The 22,054-nt window shown below is 38.4% G+C and overlaps 1 protein-coding gene across 5 annotated transcripts in view; it reads left to right on the forward strand.

Moving 5' to 3' along the window:
- Lrba (LPS responsive beige-like anchor protein) overlaps nucleotides 1–22,054 on the forward strand; it is a 578,506-nt gene that overhangs the window by 442,110 nt on the left and 114,342 nt on the right. For all 5 annotated transcript variants that reach the window (XM_036190835.1, XM_036190833.1, XM_036190836.1 and 2 more), the window contains one exon: nucleotides 5,385–5,537. In XM_036190835.1, the coding sequence (XP_036046728.1) occupies nucleotides 5,385–5,537 (153 nt within the window). The remainder of the gene's footprint in view (nucleotides 1–5,384; nucleotides 5,538–22,054) is intronic.

Consider the following 22,054-nt stretch of genomic DNA (forward strand, 5'->3'; position numbering starts at 1 on the left):
ACTCTTATTGTCAGCAAGCCGAAGGGAGACATAGACTGTAAATATTTCTGTCTTCTTCTGTCGGTGTTATTTACTTGTCATTTTCCACTGATGTTTAAAGAATTGCTGGACATGTGTTTTCTATCCAGAGCTGAGTGTTCTGTTCAGAGGAATATAAAACATACTCCACTTTGTAAGTGTGCATTTAAAGTACCAGAAAGACATAAGCTTCAACTCTGCTACTAAATTTCATCTGTCAGAGAAGATAATTTTGAATAGTAATATTTGATATTATATCACTGCATGATTCTTGAGGAAATGCTGTTTTCAAAAGGGAACTGTGCTAAGATCCCTGAGTGCTATCATCAACCTTAATAATGCTTTGGCTTCATAATATGTGCTTCTTTGGTTTATATTGATGTTTTTATTAAGTTCATGTTTGTTTCATAGTGAGAGGGGATTCAACTTTCATCAACTTACGGTGTTTTCCTAATCATGAGATTACAGTATGTTTTAACAGTGCATGTTCCCCTCTTGGTAATTTAATTGTGCTTTTTTGATTATGTCCTTCATACTATATGTAAAACCTTCATAATATCTCTTCAGTGTTAATTTCTTGGAAAGACTTCTATTTAAACTTGTATTTTTAAATGTCCCTAATAGAATAATTTTTTTCTCAGTTTTCATGGAAAAGGGATAGTTAAGGCTTTAGACCTGGGCATTTAGGGTTTCTCACACTGTACTTATTCTTTCTACTATTTTCAACTCTGTTTATAAACCAATTGAAAATTTCCTCTTTGATCATTAAAAATAAATGACATATACATGTCAATCTCTGTACCTCTTTTTAAGATACCTTCCTTATCAGGAATGCCCTTGTCTTTCCCTTTGATACATTTTTTTTTAAGTTTAAATACCATTTTTCTTTATTTTTGTGTAGTGTGTGTGTGTGTGTGTGTGTGTGTGCGCACGCGTGCGCGCATGAGTATGAGTGTAAGTGCATATGTACCACAACAAACATGTAAGGAGCAGAGGACAACCCCCGATGTCAGTCTTCCTTTCCACATTGTTTGAATAGGGCCTTTTTGTGGTTAGCTACTGACTGTTTCAGGCTACCTGGCCGGAAGCTCCCAGAGAGTCTCCTGTCTCCATCTCTCTCTGGCTGAGCACTAGGAAGATAGACGTGTCCTACGGTGCCCGGCTTTACATGGGGCCTGCGGTTCCAAGCTCAGGTCGTCATGTTTGCACAGCAAGCTCTTCCCCTAACCCTCAATCCTGTGCCCCTTCCAGTTACTCATTTCACAGATTGTTACTCAGTGCCCAATATGCTGTACACCAGATATGGGCTGGAGTATGTAGCCGAGAACAAATTACTTAGAGTCCACCCCTTTCCAGTGTCTTCAGTTTAGAGAAAAATACAAACATAAACAGAGTGCAGAACTCTATGCTAGAAAACTATTGCAGTGTGTTCTTTTATCTACAGCCCTCTGTGACCACCATAACTTTTAGGCTTCATTTTCTCTTTTGAATTCTGAATGCTGTTTGTTTATACAACCACTTTTGTCTTAATAAGTGAACCTTGTTTGTTTTTTTGAGACAGGGTTTCTCAGTGTAACAGCACTAGCCACCTGGAACTCACTTTGTAGACCAGGCTAATCTGGAACTCACAGAGATCCACCTGCCTCTGCCTCCTAAGTGGCTGGAAGTAAAGGGGTGTGCCACCACCGCCTAGCTGATCTGTGTTTTATATGGACAAAACCCACTCTTCTTTCTCTGGTGAAACCTTGACACAGTTATCTCTAAAGGCTAAGAACTGAATAATCAATTTTGGAGTTATGTGGTGCATCACCCTTTTTATCTACCCAAGCCTTAAATAATCAACCAAAAAGAACTTACTCATCTGTAGTCTGAACACTTGAGAGGTCAAGCAATGAAGTCATGAGGATAGCCATGAGTTCAGGGACAGCCTGAGCTGCATGATAAATTCCAGGATAGCCTGGGCTACAGTGTAAAACCATGTGCCAGAAAAAGTCAGAGAAAGTAAAAAACAAAACAAAACAAAAATTACTTTGTTTTATTCTTTTACTAAAAGGTAACATTCACACTCTATTTCTATATTGAATTCTTCCTACCATTTTGTGTCCCAGAAATGTACTACCAGATAATATATTAACAACTCATTACTAAAATAAACATAAAATCATAATGGCCAACTCAAACATAGAAGAACCATCCTAATTTGAATCTAACCTCTATTCATGTCAGGGTGGTGGGAAATCATCTGAAATCACTAGAATGGCAGGTAGAGCAAGGCCTTCCATTTCTTAAAGCTTGAATGAGCATGAGAATGAGTGCCTAGAAAATTGGCTTTTCTGCCTTCCATCCATTCAGCTTTTTAGTCGTATTCTTAGAATGCCTGTGCAGTCTTTGGATGCAGTCATCTTTGCCTCATACCATGTTTTGTTCCTGCCCCATCCTACCTTCCCTTCTCCTTCCCTCCGGGTTAAATAAAGCCGACCATATGTTTTAAGAAACATGTTCCATTAATCTTTGGGATAATCATAGAACTACCTCTTCTTTAGTTTCTGTTTCACTCGGTCAGTTTGGTGTGTGGGTCAGGGTATGGTTGTGTGTGTGTGTGTGTGTGTGTGTGTGTGTGTGTGTGTGTGTGAGGGTGTGGTTGTGTGTGTGTGTGAGGGTGTGGTGTGTGTGTGTGAGGGTATGGTTGTGTGTGTGTGTGAGGGTATGGTTGTGTGTGTGTGTGTCAGGGTATGGTTGTGTGTGTGTGTCAGGGTGTGGTTGTGTGTGTGTGTGTCAGGGTATGGTTGTGTGTGTGTGAGGGTGTGGTTGTGTGTGTGTGTCAGGGTATGGTTGTGTGTGTGTGTGTCAGGGTATGGTTGTGTGTGTGTGTGTCAGGGTATGGTGTGTGTGTGTCAGGGTATGGTTGTGTGTGTGTGTGTGTCAGGGTATGGTTGTGTGTGTGTGTGTCAGGGTATGGTTGTGTGTGTGTGTGTCAGGGTATGGTTGTGTGTGTGTGAGGGTGTGGTTGTGTGTGTGTGTGTGAGGGTGTGGTTGTGTGTGTGTGAGGGTGTGGTTGTGTGTGTGTGTGTGAGGGTGTGGTTGTGTGTGTGTGAGGGTGTGGTTGTGTGTGTGTGTGTCAGGGTATGGTTGTGTGTGTGTGTGTCAGGGTATGGTTGTGTGTGTATGTGTCAGGGTATGGTTGTGTGTGTGTGTGTGTCAGGGTATGGTTGTGTGTGTGTGTCAGGGTATGGTTGTGTGTGTGTGTGTGTCAGGGTATGGTTGTGTGTGTGTGTCAGGGTATGGTTGTGTGTGTGTGTGTCAGGGTATGGTTGTGTGTGTGTGTGTCAGGGTATGGTTGTGTGTGTGTGTGTCAGGGTATGGTTGTGTGTGTGTGTGGTTGTGTGTGTGTGTGAGGGTGTGGTTGTGTGTGTGTGTGTGAGGGTGTGGTTGTGTGTGTGTGAGGGTGTGGTTGTGTGTGTGTGTGTCAGGGTATGGTTGTGTGTGTGTGTGTCAGGGTATGGTTGTGTGTGTGTGTGTCAGGGTATGGTTGTGTGTGTGTGTGTGTCAGGGTATGGTTATGTGTGTGTGTCAGGGTATGGTTGTGTGTGTGTGTGTGTCAGGGTATGGTTGTGTGTGTGTGTCAGGGTATGGTTGTGTGTGTGTGTGTCAGGGTATGGTTGTGTGTGTGTGTGTCAGGGTATGGTTGTGTGTGTGTGTGTCAGGGTATGGTTGTGTGTGTGTGTGTCAGGGTATGGTTGTGTGTGTGTGTGTGTGTGTGTGTCAGGGTATGGTTGTGTGTGTGTGTGTCAGGGTATGGTTTTGTGTGTGTGTGTGTGTGTGTGTGTGCGCGCGCACGCGCGCGCGCGCGTAGTGCTGTGTGAGTAGAGGAGAATATGTTCCATGGTGCACATGTGGAGGTGAGGAGGTGAGAAGAGACCTTTTGAGAGTTGCTTGTCTCTTGCCACTATGGGTCAAACTCTGGTCCTCAGACTTATGTGATGGGAACATTTACTGCTCAGCCATCTTGGACAGTTGCTTTTTAAAGACAAAGTTTTACTATATTAGACTGGCCTCCATCTGACTATGTAATCTAGGTAGCCTTAACTTCCTGTTGACCTGTCTTTTCCCTGTCAGTTTTCTGAGTGCTGGAGTTACAGGCCCAGGCCACCATGCTTGCCTTACTTTCATTCACCCATTTCTAACATGGAGCCACTAGCTTACCTTATAAAGCTGTTATGAAGATGAAATATGGTAAAGTTTATTAGAAACCTAAGCACTTTACCCAAACCATGCAATAAATGTTAGCTTTATACAAATATATTATTATTCTTTCATACATGAAATAATGCGTACTTGTCTTAATGTGTTTATTTATTTATTTGCCAATTAGAGATCAGAGTTACAGGCAGGGTTTCCACAGAGATCTGAAAATTTTGTGTGTGAGAGCTATCTAATTTAAGGTTAAATGTTTTAAATGAGATTTTTCTTTTTAAAATTAAATAAATAAATGTTCGTTTTAGAAGTCTTTCTAGTCTAACGATCATGGAGTTGTGGGGGCATTTGAAGGAGAAGCTCATTTTACCCTGTGTAGTTAATTACAGGATTGTAAACAAAAGATGTGCGGTTCAAAGTCAAGCAGCATCCCATGTGGACTGTGAAAGTGAGAATAGTTGGCCAGTTCGTACTGACCTTGTCCAAAATCTGACGACCTCTCTATTTGACTCCTGTTTGGAAATCCAGACCTGTGATAGCTGGCCCTGAGGGGGTTCTGAAAGACCACTGAGGCACTGACCCATATCAAGACTGGATTTTAACTCTGCTCTACAGGACCTCTGAAAAAGTTACACATGGGCTTCCTGGCCACAAAGGCCTACTGGCTGCATTTTTCCCTTTTTAAATATTGGTTTTATAGCCATTATAGTTGATTTAAGCAGTTTCTTATGCCTGTTGTTTTTTAGACTAATGATAAATTTTTATCTAAAGTCATAACATTTTAACCCTTATTGTATAAAGATTGTTTTCTGCTACGCATTCCATATATTTTATCTTAAAAATTTGTCTTGGGATGTTAATGTTATAGTATTCAATCTGTGTTTATATCTTGTTGGCTCTCGATTATTACTTGCTTACTTGAATTTAAGAGCTTCTGAGGTTTTGAAATGTGTCCTGAAGGAAGGCCTGTCCAGTATGTTCATTAAGGTGCTATGTACCTTTTCCTGGTTATGACCTTCTCTCTTAACAGGAAGTTGGTGACAAAATAAAGAGAATAGAATTGTCTACATGTTGTTGCTGTTGTGTGTAATAGGAAGTAGTCAGACCACCTTACATGTATCTAATCCACAATGTGTATTTTATGATGTAACATTTCTTTCATTTTTATATAGGAATTGATTCCTGAATTTTATTATCTCCCTGAGATGTTTGTCAACTTCAATAATTATAACCTTGGAGTGATGGATGATGGGACAGTGGTGTCTGATGTTGAACTTCCTCCTTGGGCTAAAACCTCAGAAGAGTTTGTTCGCATAAACAGATTGGTAAGATAGTAATCATCTGCTCTGTCATGTGTTGATGTAAAACATTAACCCTTGCCTTCCTGTACAGCACTGTAGCTGATAGGAACTGCTAAAAAAATAACACAGTGCTTCACTAGATGCCATATACCCCTAAAATTGTATTGAATTAGAAGTATAATGGTTTGTTTCATCCAGAATTTAAATTGCTTTCTATATATTTTTGATAATGTGAAATTATAAGCAAGTGATACTAGAGAACTTAGAATCATTAGTGTTTTTGATCATGAGCCTCTCTTAACAAGGAAGGTTGATTTTGCATTCCAGGCTAGAGCATAGCACATTTTAGTAACAAAGAACATCTTCAGGTTACATCCTATACAGACATAGTTTGAAATAAAATTTCACACCATATTTTGAGTATGAAAACTTAAAAACATAGTGCTTACTGAGCTTAGAAACAGCATGTTAGTCCCCACTACATATCTTGTGAGAAAGTACAGTTACATTTTACTTTTTTGCCTTTGAAGTTTTATAAAAGTTTGGAATGAAGGAATATTATCAGTATTTAAAAGTATTGTCTTTGCCATTCTCCATATTAAAAATATAATTTGGGGTTATGGAGATAGCTTAGCAATTAAGAACTTTTGTTTCATAATACCCAGATTTGGTTCCCAGCACCCATGTGGTGGCTCACAACCATCTGTAACTCCAGTTCCAGGGGTCCAATGCCTTCTTCTGATTTCCGTGGGCACTAGGCACATATGTGATGCACATACATACATACAGGCAAATCAATCATACTGATAAAATAAATCTAAAAAAATTTTTAATTAGCCAATGTTTTTATTTTATGATTAAGCAAAAAAAAAAAAATAGTATATTTGGGTTTTCCAGGTAGCATTCCTTATTTTTCATACCAGTAATTATATTTTGATTTTTACCTCCCAGACCCTAATTCTAGTCCCATTCTTAATGACATGTTGTATTTTAGACATAATAAACACACTGCATGGCAGTGGAAAGATAAACTCCAGAGGTGATCTAGACTTGCCATCCATGAGTCAATCACACTGTCAATTGTGGGATCCTAGGCAAGTTAGTATTCCTGAGCCCTGTTTTGTTTTTCATTTATAATTTTAAAATTTTGAGTATAAAATTCCAATTTTGTAGTAATATACTTTGGTTATTCTTTGGAGTATGGTGTGTTAGGAAATAGTTATTAGTAGTCATATGTTATTAGTTACTATAATATTATTTGTGATACATAGAGAATTTTACTGGTATCCCATGCATTTTTCAGATTCTCACTGTTAATTTGACTAGTATGATTGTCCAAGACAAAAGTTAGCTATGAAAGAAGCTGAGGTAAATGCCAGCCTTCATGTATGGCTGTGTCTGTGGTCGTGTTGTTCTCGGGTCACACACAAGTTAGCACAGGTACGTCTGTACCATGACTCCTTTTTATCTCTGTGTTCACTCTTTTAGAATGGAGTCATTGAGCTATAATTTACATCCCATACAAGTCAACTTTTTAAAAAATATACCTTTTAGTGATCTTCAATAAATGTATGTAGTGTAATCTCACTATCAGGATGTCTCCATAATTTCCGAAAGTTTCCTTGGACCACTCGACACTCAGCCTGCAACCCTACTCCTTCCCCAGACTGCCATGTATCATATCTCTGTAGTTTTGTTTTTATACAAGTTTAACTATGTCGTCATCTTGTGCCTGGCTTCTGTCACTTTGCAAGATGTTTTTGAGATTCATTCATATTGCTGCTCATAGCAGTAATTAATTTCTTTGTATTGCTTTTTAATATTATTGGCTATTGTGTAGATACATATATTAGTTATTTTAGCAATTAATTGATATTGGCATATTTTTTAAAGTTTGAGACTATTATGAATGTTTATGTATATGCCTTAGCATGAACATCTGTTTTTGTTTTGTTTGAAATTTCTGGGAATGGAATTTTTGCTGGGAGTTGTTACCTCTGTAGTCTGGTTTGTATTCGTACCAATGTTTGAAGTTTAAAGTTTTCTATGCCCTTCATAGACTTAGTATTGTCACTATTAGGCACTTATATTCTAGTAGTAACCCTTCTGACTAATGTTGACCATTTCTCTTACAGACTTTGTTGGTACTCATATGATCTTTGGTGAACTATCTCATGACTTTGATACAAATCTTTACACTTAATCATCCAAATTAGGTTATATTCCCAAACAAAGCCAAATAAAAATTCATTGCAAATCAAATGCAAACATAATGTAGAGATGAATATCTATCTCTTAATATAATTCATAATTGCAAAATATTTGATTTTATTCACGTGTCTTTATGAAAGAATTTAGTAATTTACTAAGTCCAGAATTGCCTGTATCTGTGGTGAACAAAGCTTTCTGCAATGCAGTGTGTGTTGCTGCACTTTATAATTTCTTTCAACTTTCTATCAGTGACTGAATTGCTAGTGGTGTTTATGTAGCTGTTAGCATGTTGTCACATAAGGTTTTATTCTGTCCTCTTTTGGTTTACCTCTTCAAGTCCACAGATTTTATGCAATGATTTTAGCTCATGAAATGCATACTACTTTGATCTGTGACCTTTTTGTGGTGCTAATCGGGTTCCTGATATCATTATACCTTACTCATTAATCATATTTCCTGCAGCCCGTCAGGCAGCCAGACAGCACAAGTCCCTGTTTCCAGCCCTCCGTTGGCAGGTTTCTGCTTTTCCAGATTATTACAGACGATACTTTGGCTTCTCATAGCCAGAGCCACATCAAGCTGTGTATTACAATTAAAGTCAGATGGTCCTCAGGTTGAACAGGGATATAGTGTTGCAGCTGTCTCTCCTCTGGAACAAGCCGGCACTAAGAACAGATGATCTATAGGGCAGTGGATAATAAAAGATTCTACAGTACTCGGTTGGTAGCTGAGGATCACAGAATTAATTAACTGACATACTTAATTTAAGATATCCAGCATTTCTTTTTTAAGTATTTAGTTGCTCAAATAGTAACTCAAGGGGATTGGATGTGTTTAGTATCATACAGTTTTGGTAGTGGACCAGCAGTGTTATGTGTATCACCTGACTGTAACTGCTGACTTAACTAACATTTTCTCTCAGTGCTTGATGTAGGTAATGAAGATCTAAATGTAGGGTTGGTAGACTGGCTAAGTGATGCCCTATGTACAGAAGACAATGTTTTCCATATTTTATGAGGAAAAGCCACCTAAGTTTAATCTTTTAGATAAGTTATATTCTCTTTGTTCTAAATATATGGAATCCAGTAAAATCAAAGCAATTTCAATTACATCCTTGAGATTGATCTGGGAAAGAATAATTATTCCAAATACTGCTTAGAAATATAAATGCAAAAATTTATCATGTATTTGTTTGGGTTCCTGTCTATGGACCAGCACTATTGCGCCAGTAAGCCAAAAGTACCCCAGGCTCTTCGGAGGTTCTTCCTCTTTGATAGCTTGCCTTGTTAGTGCCTCCAGGTAGCAGGAGTAGAACACAGGCTACATGGTGCTGATGCAGTGTCTCTAGGTTACCAGTTAGAATCACATTTGTGTTTCTTCTATATCTTTTATTTTCTCTGCTGCTTCCTAATAGTCACGTGGCAATCAATTGTTTGAGAAGTTAAAGAAAATAAATGTGTTACTACTTCTCCAATACCATCCGAGTATATACAAGCAAATTGAAAGGGTTATTATTTTTCTCATAGCTCTTTTTGACAGAAAATAGAAATTATAGATTTGTTTCTCCAGTACCTTGTAGGGTTTTTCTTTCCCTATCTAGTGCTACAATTTAAATCCATTTAACTTTAACCAGCAGAGATCTTTTATTTCTAAGTAAATGAGATCAATCTTTGAGAACTTCTCTCTCTGAACAGAAAATGTACAGTTTACAAGCGATGCTGGAAGTGTTGAGAGCAAGAATCATACGGGCCCTGATGAGAACTATCAGGAAATCGCTTCTTAAAACCTTCCTCTTATAGCAGTATCTTTTTCTGTTTTACAATCGAAATTCGAGAATCTGACACTTTCTCACATTGTCCTTTTTCTTGTTGCTTTTTGTTCTCACATTGATAATTACGTGGACAAGAATATAAACAGCAATGGTGTCGTAGTTTATAACAATGGTTTTCAGTTACAGATCCTCCATCTTAGAAAACAGTAGCACATGCATGTGAACTTGACCTGAAACCTGTGAAGAAAGGCAAGGATAGCTCTCAGAAGATGTTCTCTAACCTCTGCAAGAGTGCTGCAGCATGCATGTGCACACACACACACACGCACACGCACACACATGCACACACACCGATACTACATTTTTTACAAAGTAGCTATACCATGTGATACTTTCTTAATTCCTTCTAAATTTATGATCATGGTGAAAAGCCAATCTAAGAAACAAAAGATTTGGGATGTTTTTTGGGGGGTGTTACTGATATTGAGGTGCTAGCTCTGTTTCTTGTGTGTGCTTGGGGGAAGAAGGGGAGGTCTTCCTTCTTAGCCCTCAGAGTCCTGCCTCTGACTCCTACAGTGCAAGGATTATAGGCATGCACCATCGTGACTGGTCAACTTCAATTTTGGTAGACCAGGACACACTGACTTTGAAAAGCACCAGGTCATTGTACCTCAAACCCTTGGGGATAAGAACATATTTCAGAGCAAGTTGATCAACTAAATACCCATTTATTTTTAAAAATAAAAGTCTAGTAATTAGAGAAACATAGGAGAAATAGTCTGGCTGGAAGAGATGAACAGAAAGCCTGGAAACAAACCAGGACGTAAAGCAAGTCCATCTGTTTATAGCTGTATATACCACAGTGTCTCCTGTTGTGCTGTCTCTGAGGTTCACGTGACTACACCTGCATCCCGCTCTTTGGTAACTTGGGCCATCTTTGTTTCCTAACCGTGTGTGCTGACACTTGTGGACCCGTTAGGCTTCTCTCGCTTGCCACTTCACCGATGTTCCTGTTATGTTACTATTTTCTCTTCCATTGAGTCTTTAACTCTAGCGTTCTTTATTTTCTTTTGCTTGCTTTAAATTTAGTTTACTCTGTTGGTTTCTAAAACTGGAAAGCCCCGCAGGTGTTTTGTTCTTTTCCAATAGCAACTTTTATAGCTACTAATTTCCTTGCATTGTAATTTCAGCAGTGGTTCGTAAACCTGAACATTATGTTTCCACACTGTCACTTGTCTTAGAACATTTTCTGGTATTTTGTGTGAGCTTTCTTCTGTTTGTTCATTTGGGGAAATGTGTGTTGCTTATTTTTAAAATATTTTGATCTTTTAGATTTTTCTTTTTGTCTATATTTTCAATTTTATTGGAGTTGGAGAGCGACCTTGTATTTAACACATGAGTTTTTATGAATCTCCATATTATATACTTGAGAAAAATGAATATTCTACTATTTTTATGGTATTCTATAATGGTCAGTTAATCAAATTGGTTTATTGTCTCCATATATCATTGTGATTGTCTAATTTTATAAATTTTTCCCAACAAGATATTGAAGTCTCCAAGTATTGGCTGACTCTTATTCTGTCAGATTTTGCCTAGTATAGTATTGGGTTCTGTTGTGGCCACTGGAATAAACCACTACAAGCACTTAGTCCTTTATAGCAGCAGAAATTTATTTGTTACTGTTCTAGAGGCCAGAAGTCTAAAATCAGTATCAGATTTCACATTTAATCCTGCTGGTGTTATGGTAAGATTCATGTCTGTCATTTCCTTTACTCTCTAGTCTTTCTGCTTCTTTAGTCCTATCCTTTGCTAGTAAATGGATTTTTTTTTTTTACTGATTTCTTGTTAAAATATTTTTCAATCTTTTGAAATGGGGTCTTGCTGTATTTCCTGGTTAGTCTCAAACTCTCAGATCTAAATCACCCTTCTGTCTCTGCCTCCTGAGTAGTTGGGACTACAAGTCTGCACTGCCACACCTAGCTATAAAGTTGAAAGATCTTAGTGGCCATGTTAACCTGCAGCTTCTGTGTCCAGGTATTTAGATCAGTGGTACTTGTGTGGTAGAGACTCCTGTTTCCAGGCCTGTGGAGGACACATTGTCACGTGCTTGCTTTCTGTCCTCCCTGGTCTTTGGGTTGACTCTATTTCTTCTGTCCAGCGGAGTGATGAGTGACATAATCCATTTCGGCAGTTTTTATTTAGTCAGTTCTTTAACTAAATTCTTGAAGTACCTTGATATACTGAATCAGGAAAAAGAAATGAAACAACATTGTGGTAATGTGGGGTTCGTGAAGAAAGTGTCAAGTTCTATGGAGATAAAAAGTAGAAAAGGAGAGGAAGTAGAAGGTAGGAGGCAGAAGAGCAACCTAGAATGTCTCCCCTTCTGCTGTTTAGTGAAGTATCACGAGTGTGCTGCCAGGTCCAGCTGGAAGCCACCTTCCTGCTGGGGACTGATGGTAGTGGCTGCAGGCGAGGAGTGAGGCTCACAGAGTGAGGGGGAAGTGGATTCACAGAGGAAGCCTTGCTTCCCCCTGCTTCCAGTGATGCTCTGTGGGTCCAGGAAGCAGCATCTAGTCCCTCCTGACGTGTTCCAGCCACTCGTGGCCCCTTGCCCATCACCTGCGGCAGTCGGCCTAGAAGGCAGTCTGCCTGGAAGGCAGTCGCCTGGAAGGCAGTCTGCTGCAGTTTATTCTGCTCTATGTGCTTTCCCACAGCCTGCACAGGGCTGCCCAATAAAGGACTGCTTGCTCTGCTATTTATGTCCATTTGATTTGCCTGCAACTGCTGGAGATCCAAGACATTTTTTCCAGTGAAGAATTTTGTATATGCTGGCAAATTTCCTTGAGTGTGGTAACCAGAGAGTGACCTTTTCAAAAAAACACAGAGGATTGCCACATGCTTTGCTTTTCCAGCATGACTTCATTTTTAATGGTCTAACTGATTCCTTTCCCTCTATTTTAGAACTATCATTAGAATATGAATGTCCTTTAGGGTACATATGAAAAATTTGTAATGCTAGGAAACGAGTCATATGGATATCTTATATATATGGAAAGGTACACAATTTTCTCCCGTTAGTAGTTACTCTGAGTGAGTGTTAAGAACATCTTCTCTACAAGGTACATATTCTTATCCTTCTTTTTTAAATCACATGCAGTGGGAAATGTGCCAAGGTTGTAAGAAGATTTGAGGGAGGCACATAGCACATGGTTGTCATGTTGGGGAACAGAACATTGTCTCTAATGTTTGCGTTTGGCACTGATTGGCTAAGCAGTTTCAGTTCAAGGGTGGCTGAGTTTCCTGCTGGAGTCTGAAGTAAGCAAACTGTCATGGTGACAGGAACCTGTGGTGGAGCTTGATTATCACATGGTGCCTAGGAAGCAGAGACAGGAAAGGAGCCAGGGACAAAATACCTTTAGACCACACTTCAATAACCTTCTTCTTTTGTGGCCTCATCCCCTAAAATTTCTAGCATTCCCAAAATAGTGCCACCAGCTGGGGCCCAAAGTTCCGCACATGATTCTGGGGGAGATTTCATATTTAAACTATAACTAATATGCAATTCACTAGGGTCTACTATTAATATTTAACCTCCTCCTTAGTATGTTTTCTCCCTTCCCTCTTCCTTTCCTTCATAAATACATGTATATACACATGTACATATCTAGAATTTGTACACAAATGCATTATTGTAATAAAATCCTTTGGTTGTAAGTTATGTGCTTCATGGTCTTAACCCCTAGATACTTTGTTATGATTCTCCTAGAAATAATTGTGTTCCCTTCTGTGACTACAGCTATCCATTTGCTAAATTTATGTTGATAAAATATTTTCTTTAGTCTGCTCCCAATATATCAGTTGTGTGAATTGAAACAAATAACACCTTTATAGACTTCTTGCCCTATGCAGGGCATAGTGGAATTTGTTACTTTTAGATGATATACAGATTCTTAGAAGCTACTTTACCTGTAACCATTAGTGTTCGTTTCCTTGGGTTTCCATAGCAGAGTAAAGCAACTTAGGGAGGTAAAATAATGAAAAGTTCAAGACATCTGCAGGCACTTCTCCCTGTGAAAGCCACAGAGCAGTGTTAGCTCCAGTCTTTCCATGCCTTCCTCTATGTGTATGTCTGTTTCCCTGCTCTCATTTTATAAGGACACCAGTCATGTCAGATTAGGACCTCATTTTAACCTGATTACTTGCGTAAATAATCTATTTCTAAGTAAGGTCACATTCTGAGTTATTAGAGGTTAAGATACCAACATATGGAGTCATGTTGGAGTGGGTATAAGTCAACCCGCAGTAACCATTTAATTGCCTGTCTTCTCCCAAACATGCTTTGGAACAGCCTTTTATATTATCTCTTTACTTTTGTATTCATTAAGCTGTATTACAATTATTTAAATTCTCCTGTATACAAAAATACAGAATAGATTTTGTTCTGATCCTTTATAAAAATCAGATGACATAATTTATGGTCTCCAACCCTGGGAGAAATGTAATCTGCATCTCAGCAGCAGATGACTTGTTTATGTTTCCATCAGGATCATCCCACAAATGGCCTACTTGGCACCACAGGGCCATATAAATTACTAGGGTTTTTTTTATAAGTTATATCAAGATACTCATAAAATAGATACTTGCTAAATTGGAGACTCTTACAAATACTGCTTGAAAAATTTAGTGTTTATGTAACAGGAGAATTTATCCTTTGATGTGTCTGTGTGACCCAACTGAGCATGAATCTATTGGGTAAGATGTCATAGCCAGTTGAGAACCATGCAGTAAGTGACACAGAATAGTACATGAAGGACAGGCATGGTATTTCAATAAAATATAGGCAGTTTCTGATAAGATAGTAGGTTGATGCATAAAGCATATAAACAGCTTTATATATATATATATAGTATATATATAGTATATATATATATATATATATAGTATATATATATATATATATATATATATATATATATATATATACTATATGGCATATTACAAAGAATATGTTTATCAAAGTTCAGAAGCTGGACTTCTGCAATGATGGAAGGTTCTAGATTTTAAGTTCTTAAGTTATATTCATATTTGGAAGAGTATGTTGTAATTTTCAAAATAGATACTGAAAAACTACCCTGAATTATCAATTATGAGTCTCCCCATCACAAATATGTCCCTGTACTACTTAGGAAACATACATTTAATTATTTAAAAGCACCAGATAACTTTTTTATATAAAGCATGTTTTGTGCTAATCACAATAAATATTTTCCAGTCAATGCAAACTTGTAGCTGGGCTTGGTGGCACAGGCCTGTAGTCCCTGCTCCTCAGGAGGCCGAGGCAACAAGAGCACAAGTTCAGGACCTGCCTAGACTACACACCGACTCCAAGGCCAGCGTACCCCATTTAGTGGAGCCTTGTTCAAAACGAAAAGTCCAAAGAGGAATTAAAGCTCAGTGGCCACACATTTGCATATGCAAGGTCCTGAGCTCAGTCCTCTATTGCGTAAAGACAGTAAAAACAGTTGTTCTTTCCACTCGTGTGGCAGCAGCTCCTTCTTTTGTGGCACCAACAAAGCTGCCTCTGCCACTGGCTTACTTTCCTAGGCTTAGCGTCCTTTTTCTGTGAACAAATTTCACTGCATCCCCTCCAGTCACACCCATCACACAGTGGTTTGCATTGTTCTTCTTTCGAAATGCAATCTTCTCATGTCATACTTGACCCAGATTTCTGCAAAACTAATCCTCTCGACAGGTGCCACGTTCCTGTCCTATCAAAGGAATGCCTGTGAAGAAAAACTCCAGCTAGTATCTTGTCTTTACTATTCCCTTGTGTGGATTCGTTTGTTCTCCGTGTTAGAGAAGATAATTAAAGATATGTAGTGTAGTTTAAACTGTTCATTGTATGTTTTTCATAAATATTTGTTCTTTGTCTTCATGAGCCTTTGCTCAATTCAAGCTTCAGTTTTTAAGAAGACAGCAACTGTTTTGTATTGAGCATTTATTATGATCTAGATACTGCTGTATATTCTGGATTAATTCCTTAATCCCTACAACAGTCCTGTACATAAGTGCTGCTATTTCTCCATTCTGTATATTAGACAGCTGAGCCACAGAGTTTATGTAACTTACCAAAGTCATAACTATTGCTCATTAGTACACTGAACTGGGATTTCAGTGTGTGATGACCATACACAGTCCACTGTGCTGCCTGTGAGGAGGTTGTACTGCTATATCTGCTGTAATAAGTTATGGTTCTACAGTGAAATCACAGTTCTTTGAAATGCATTTATATCATTTATTGAATTAAAATATGTATTTAATAAGAAAAATATTTTCATCTACTGGTGTTTTCAGAAAAAAACAAGGTTTATTCATTTAGTAATTAAAGAAAATGAGGATTCAGATTATAAAATTTCAAGATGTGTGTTTATGTGCTTGTTTGTGTTATACTTATGCATAAGAAAATATTTTTTCTGAGATAGATCTATAGCAACACATTTATAGTTAATGTTTGGGTGATTTCTTTATTTTTCTCTTTGCTGCTCAAATTATCTTAGTAGTGTTTTTTTCATAGCTTAAATAATAAAATTGTATTTGGGGAATGGTAATATGATATGACATATTATCTGGTAGAGAAAATATTTAGTATTTGTAATAACTAGAAAGAAAAACAGAGATAGAGAGAGAAATAGAGGGGGGATTAAGCTTCTTTAATTGACTGACATGATTATGGAAGCCATAAAGTGTCTTTTATGTAGAGACCCAAGACAACCAGTGGTGTGATTCATTCCAAGTACCAGGAGTACCAGGGAAACCAGTGTTAAAACTCCAAGCATGCCGTTAGTTACTTTTTGGTTCTGTGATAAAATACTATAAATTACCAATGGCAACTTAAGACTTTGAGCATATAGTTCCAGGAAACTAGATGTCTATAATGACAGGAAAAGTATGGTCAAAGTAGCAGGAAGCTGAGAGATCACGTTAGCTGCACACAGGAAGCAGAACAAGCAGGAAGGGGATTGTCTATAAACCCTCAAAGTCCACCCCCAGTGACATGTTCACCAGTTAAGACTCCACTGCCTAAAAGTTCCATAACCTCCCAAAACAGCACCACCAAATGGGGACCAAGAGTAATTACTTGAGTCTATGGGGGAGCTTCTTATTCAAACCACACCTGGAAAGCCTTTGGTATAACGCCCACACTGATTGAAATCTTGAGAACCAGGCACCCACTGGTGTAAATCACAGTCTACAGACCCAAGAACCTTGAGCAGTAATATCTAAAGGCAAGAGAATATGCGTGTCAAAGATGAAGGTATGGAGAGAATTCTCTCCCATCCTTTTCTTCTGTTACGGCCCTATGGTTTGGATGGTGTGCTCACACTGATGAGAGATCTTTGAGGCTTAGCTTTCTGACTCAATGCTAACCTCTTCTGAAACTTCTTCAGAGTCCTCAAAATAGCACTTCTAGCTACCTGGACCTCTCTTAGCTCAATCATTCTGACACATCAAATTAACAAAGCAGACAAAAAAAAAGGATAATTGACAAGAAAATTTATTTACCAAATAAAGGTTCACTAAAAAGCATACTTGTCCATCTTTCTTGGGCACTATATTTGACAGTTTCCATGTGAAATGGTTACATAGGCAGCTATGTGGGACAGTACATACCTATAATCTCAGTGCTGGGCTTGGGAATCAGAGGTCTGAGGCAAGCCTAGTCTGCATAGTGAGTTTCAGGCCAGCCTCAAAGACCCCTTCCTTTAAAAACAATAAAATCAAGCAACAACAAAGAAATCATATGCAATGTTTAGAAGAATGTGGTTTTCTGTGTAACTGCTGCATAGGTTTCTGGGGAAGGAATCTTGAGGACTGGTGCTTGAGCAATCCTCCGAGTCCACATCTGTAAGACCTTTGTGCCTTACTAAGGAGTTGGCACTTTATTTTAAAGACAGCCAAGAACCACATGGAAGATACAGTACTGGTACTCTTTATGTATAGGTGCTAGTGTGAACTTACAGTGCAGGTAGGAAAACCCATCAAGTAGCTGTGGATGAGATCAGAAGAGGAAGTGACAACCTGCATTTTAACAGGGGGAGGGATGAGATTTTAGAGCTAATGTCCAGGATACAGAGGAAAGGAAGGAAATCTTGAGATTTTGAACTAAAATTCTTAGGTGAATTATGCAAACTGAAATAGGTATTAAAGAAAGAGGAAGATACGGGCTTTTTGTTGTGATGGTTTGGGTTTTTGTTTGTTTTTTAGGTAGTCTCTCTATGTAGCCCAAATGGAACTCAAACTTGTGATCCTTCTGCCTCCATATCCCAAGTATTGAGATTATAGAAATGTGCTGCCATGGCTGGCCATGAAATGGCCTTTGTAAAAAAAAAAAAAGTGAATTTAGAGCTGGGTGATGGTGGTGCACACCTTTAATCCCAGCACTCGGGAGGCAGAACCAGGTGGATCTCTGTGAGTTCGAGGCCAGCCTGGACTACCAAGTGAGTTCTAGGAAAGTCACAAATCTATACAGAGAAACCCTGTTTCGAAAAACAAAAACAAACAAACAAAAAAAGTGAATTTAGTTTTGAAGATAGTGTAGTTGATAGCATATTTTAATATGGTTTTAAAGTAGAATAAATTAAGAAATTATAATAAAATAAGTTATTCAAATGAAAAATAAAACCTGTTTCTTCTTACAGTCTTAGAAGTATTGTTGTAGATGATATCACCATATGATTGATTGAAGTCATTTTAATGTCTTTTGCTGACGTTTTGACATTTTTTTAAAAGGGTATCACTATGTAGCCTTGGCTAGCCTTTAGTTAGCCTTGGCAAGCTAAAACTCATTGGCCTGCCTTTGCCTGGGATTCAAGGTGTACAGCACCATACCCAGCTCTGTCTTATTATCTTACACTAGTCTTTGTAATTTGGACTACATCAGTAGCTTCCTTCTAATGCCCTGACTTCCCGTGTTACATTTAATACCCAGGTGATAAATTTTCTCCCAAATGAACAGCATAAACTGATTATTTGCTTTCATTTAAACACTCAGGTAAGTATACAATAGAATTATGATTCTTGGTCTCAGTCTCAGGTAAGATTACTTTTTCAGGGGCGGGTTGGTGCTGGAAAGAAGCACAGGGACTTGCACAAGCCGCAGCCCTCCGGGCTTCCTGATGAGGGTCAACCTGCTCTTGTTGTCATGACACCTCTCCTACACATAGAAATTAAGCCTGCAGTATATTGTCACAGAAAGTTTTCGTATTTAACATTGTTTTCAAATCATTTTATGTTGAATGAATGGAATCTGATTTTTTTTTTCAGATTTTACCAATTTATCCTCATTAACTCCAAGACCCAAGCAGAACAGATTTCCATTCCAATTTAGTCCTCCTGACAAATAGATACAGAAGCTGTGACTGCTATCTTTTAATTCCATGCAATTGTAGATATATTTTATTTTGTCATTTATTCTCATTGCTATTATCTCTGCCACTTACAGTGGCCTAAACTTCATAATATTGCAGTGAATATTTATTGATAAACATACATTCAACTCTAATTCAACCAAAGTTAATTAACATAAATAGCATATTTAATGATTTTGATCATGTGATTTGTATTTTCATATCATTGGCCTTAGTAATTTCATAAAAGTTTATGATCTAAACATGATATATTTGAATGCATTACATGTTTTCACTTGAAATGTTTCAAGATTGGTCAGATCTGTTAGCTGGCTCTTGACTATGATTAAGCTATTTAAACTCTTGGCAGTCAGTAGAGAGTGGCATTGGAAGTAGGCAAGATGTTTTTAAGCATTAGGATAGATTTAGAACAGCGACAGTACTGAATGATCACTTGACCATTATGGCCAGCGAATTGTTATGTAAAAGAAGATTAAATCTTCTTCACAACATAGTGAATGGAAATACTTTCTCTGTGTGGAAATATATTCAGAAGAGAAAATTAATAGGTGATCCTGTGACTGAGTTTCTCACAAGGGCATCTGAAGTTATTTATTACTCTGGTGAAAATGTGTTCAGCCCACTCTTTACGTACACACTTATATGTAGTTCATGAATTAAATGCTCATGATCTGGGACTGGTTGGTAGAACTTGCATTCTAACTCCAAAGAAATAAGTTGTTACAGAAAATTTTAGGTAAGGAGTTATAGAGGTGGAAGAGAGTGTGATTACAATGCAAGACTTGTAAATACAGAAGAGCAGTAAAAACTTTCAGCATATTTCTTTCCTTCTAAAGCTCAAATGTTTCATTAAAAGCAAAAATTTATTGGCACATATTGTTTGACAAAGGAAGAATCTGGCAGAATCACTGCCATACAGGAATTAACAGTCTGTTAATAGGACTAATCAATATAAGCATAGATGACAGTGCAGCTGCATTTGAGGAACGAGGTTGAGAAGCATTGGAGCTGGGTATTGAAGGACAAGTTTGGTGTCTGCTATGGATGGGATTGTTTATCTTTCCCCAATTTAATATCTTGTCAACCCTAATTCTCAGTGTGATGGAACTTAGAGATGGAGCTTTGTGAAGATCATTGGTTTTAGAGAAAAGTATAAGGAAAAGCCCTTATGGTAAGATTAGTGCAACTAGAGGGCTGGAGAGGACTCTCGCTGAGGACCCATATCAGGTGCCTCACCACTAACTACTTATAACAACAATTCTAGGGACTCTCACACCTTCTGTCCTCTGTGGGTACCTGCATGCACATGGCGCGAATACGTACACTAGGGTCTACACAATATACATAAAATAAAAAATAAATAAATAAAAAACCCACAGGGGAAGCCAGAGAGCTGAACTCTTTGCCCACCTTCTCCAACATCTCTCATTCTCCACTTTTTCCCTCACCGTCATCATGGGGAGGACTAGGGGAGAAAGTGGCTGTATCCAAATCAGGAAGATGGTCCTCACTCTCATCAAAAAAGAACCATATTGACTCTCTTTTTTTTTTTTTTTAATTTACATGGATATTTTGTTTACACATGTATTTATGTACCACCTGTATGCCTGATGCCTATGGGGGTCAGAGAAGGGTGTTGGATCCCCTGGAACTGGAATTATATACAGTTATGAATCATCATGTGGGTGCTGGAAATTGAATCCAGGTCCTCTGGAAGAGCAGCCAGTGCTCTTAACCACTGAGTCATCTCTCCAGCCCTCGTTTTTGTTTCTTTGTTTCTTTGTTTGTTTGTCTGTTTGATTTTTTTGAGACCAGCTTACTGCATAGGCCTTGCTGGCCTGGTACTCAGTTTTTAGAGCAGGCTGGTCTTGAACTCATAAAGATCTGCCTGCTTCTGCCTTCTGAGTACTAGGATTAAAGGCATATGCCACTACTTCCAGCTCCCATGCTGGACTCAATATCAGAGTTCTGTTTGGAGGTCACTGATTTTATTATGCTATATTATAGTAACCCAAGCTAAGATCATCCTTACACAAATATTTTAGATACGAGGGAGGAAGTATACAAAGGCAGGTTTGTGTAAAAAGTGAAGGTTATGTGTAACTAGGGTACACAATGTGATGATTCAGTAAGATTAGAAATGATGTTTTGAAATTTAACTTGCTAAAACACTGAACTTTGCAATAGAAGACATCTGAGATGTTTTTAAAGATTATCACTGTGCATGGTAGCACACATTTATGATCTCAGCTGCTTGAAAGTCTGAGGCAGAAAGTCTGTTCATTTGAAGCCATCAAGGACTACATAGAAAGACCCTCTCTCGATACCCACTCCCTCTAGATAAGTAAGAATAGCTGAGGTGATTTGAATGAGAAATGTCCCCTCTAGGCTCTATCGTTTGGACACTTGGTCCCATCTGGTGACACTGTTTGGCAAGGTTAAGAGGAGAGGCAGCCTAGCTAGAGGAAATGTGTCCCTGGGAGAGTTGAGAGCCTTGTGCTACTTGCAGTTTGTGATCTCTGCTTCGTGCTGTGTAAGGATATACTCTCTTAGCTCCTGCTCCTGCACGGGCCTTCCCACCACGAGAGGCTCTTATCCCCTTGGAGCCATAAGTCAAAATAAACTCATCCCAGCTACAGAAAGGTAACTAATAAAATAGTCAGACAGTTCTTCCTTAAAGATTGTTGCAGTGGAGGGAAAAGAAACTGTAGATAAGAAAACAGTAAAGTGTCCATTGAAATAATGAATTCTGAGAGCCTGGCCTAGAGAAGTGACAAGAGGAGGTACAAACAAAATTGAAGGAAAAGTGCATAGTGCATTACCTGCTATGTGGTATTGTATTCTAAATAACATCTACTGTTTACATCTTAGAGAAGTCCCTCTGCTCTATCTCATCACTATACAGAAAACTCAGTGAGTACAGAGTGCATGTGTGTGGTTGTCTTAGTTAGGGTGACTGTTGCTGTGATGAAATACCATGACCAAAAGCAACTTGGAGAGGAAAGGCTTTATTTCACTCACAATTTCATATAACAGTTCATCATCAAAAGCAGTGAGGGCCGGAATCTGGAGGCAGGAGCTGATGCAGAGGCCATGGAGGGGCACTTCTTACTGGCTTGTTCTCATGG

Source organism: Onychomys torridus, chromosome 6, assembly GCF_903995425.1.
Source record: "Onychomys torridus chromosome 6, mOncTor1.1, whole genome shotgun sequence".
Classification (NCBI taxonomy): Eukaryota; Metazoa; Chordata; class Mammalia; order Rodentia; family Cricetidae; genus Onychomys; species Onychomys torridus.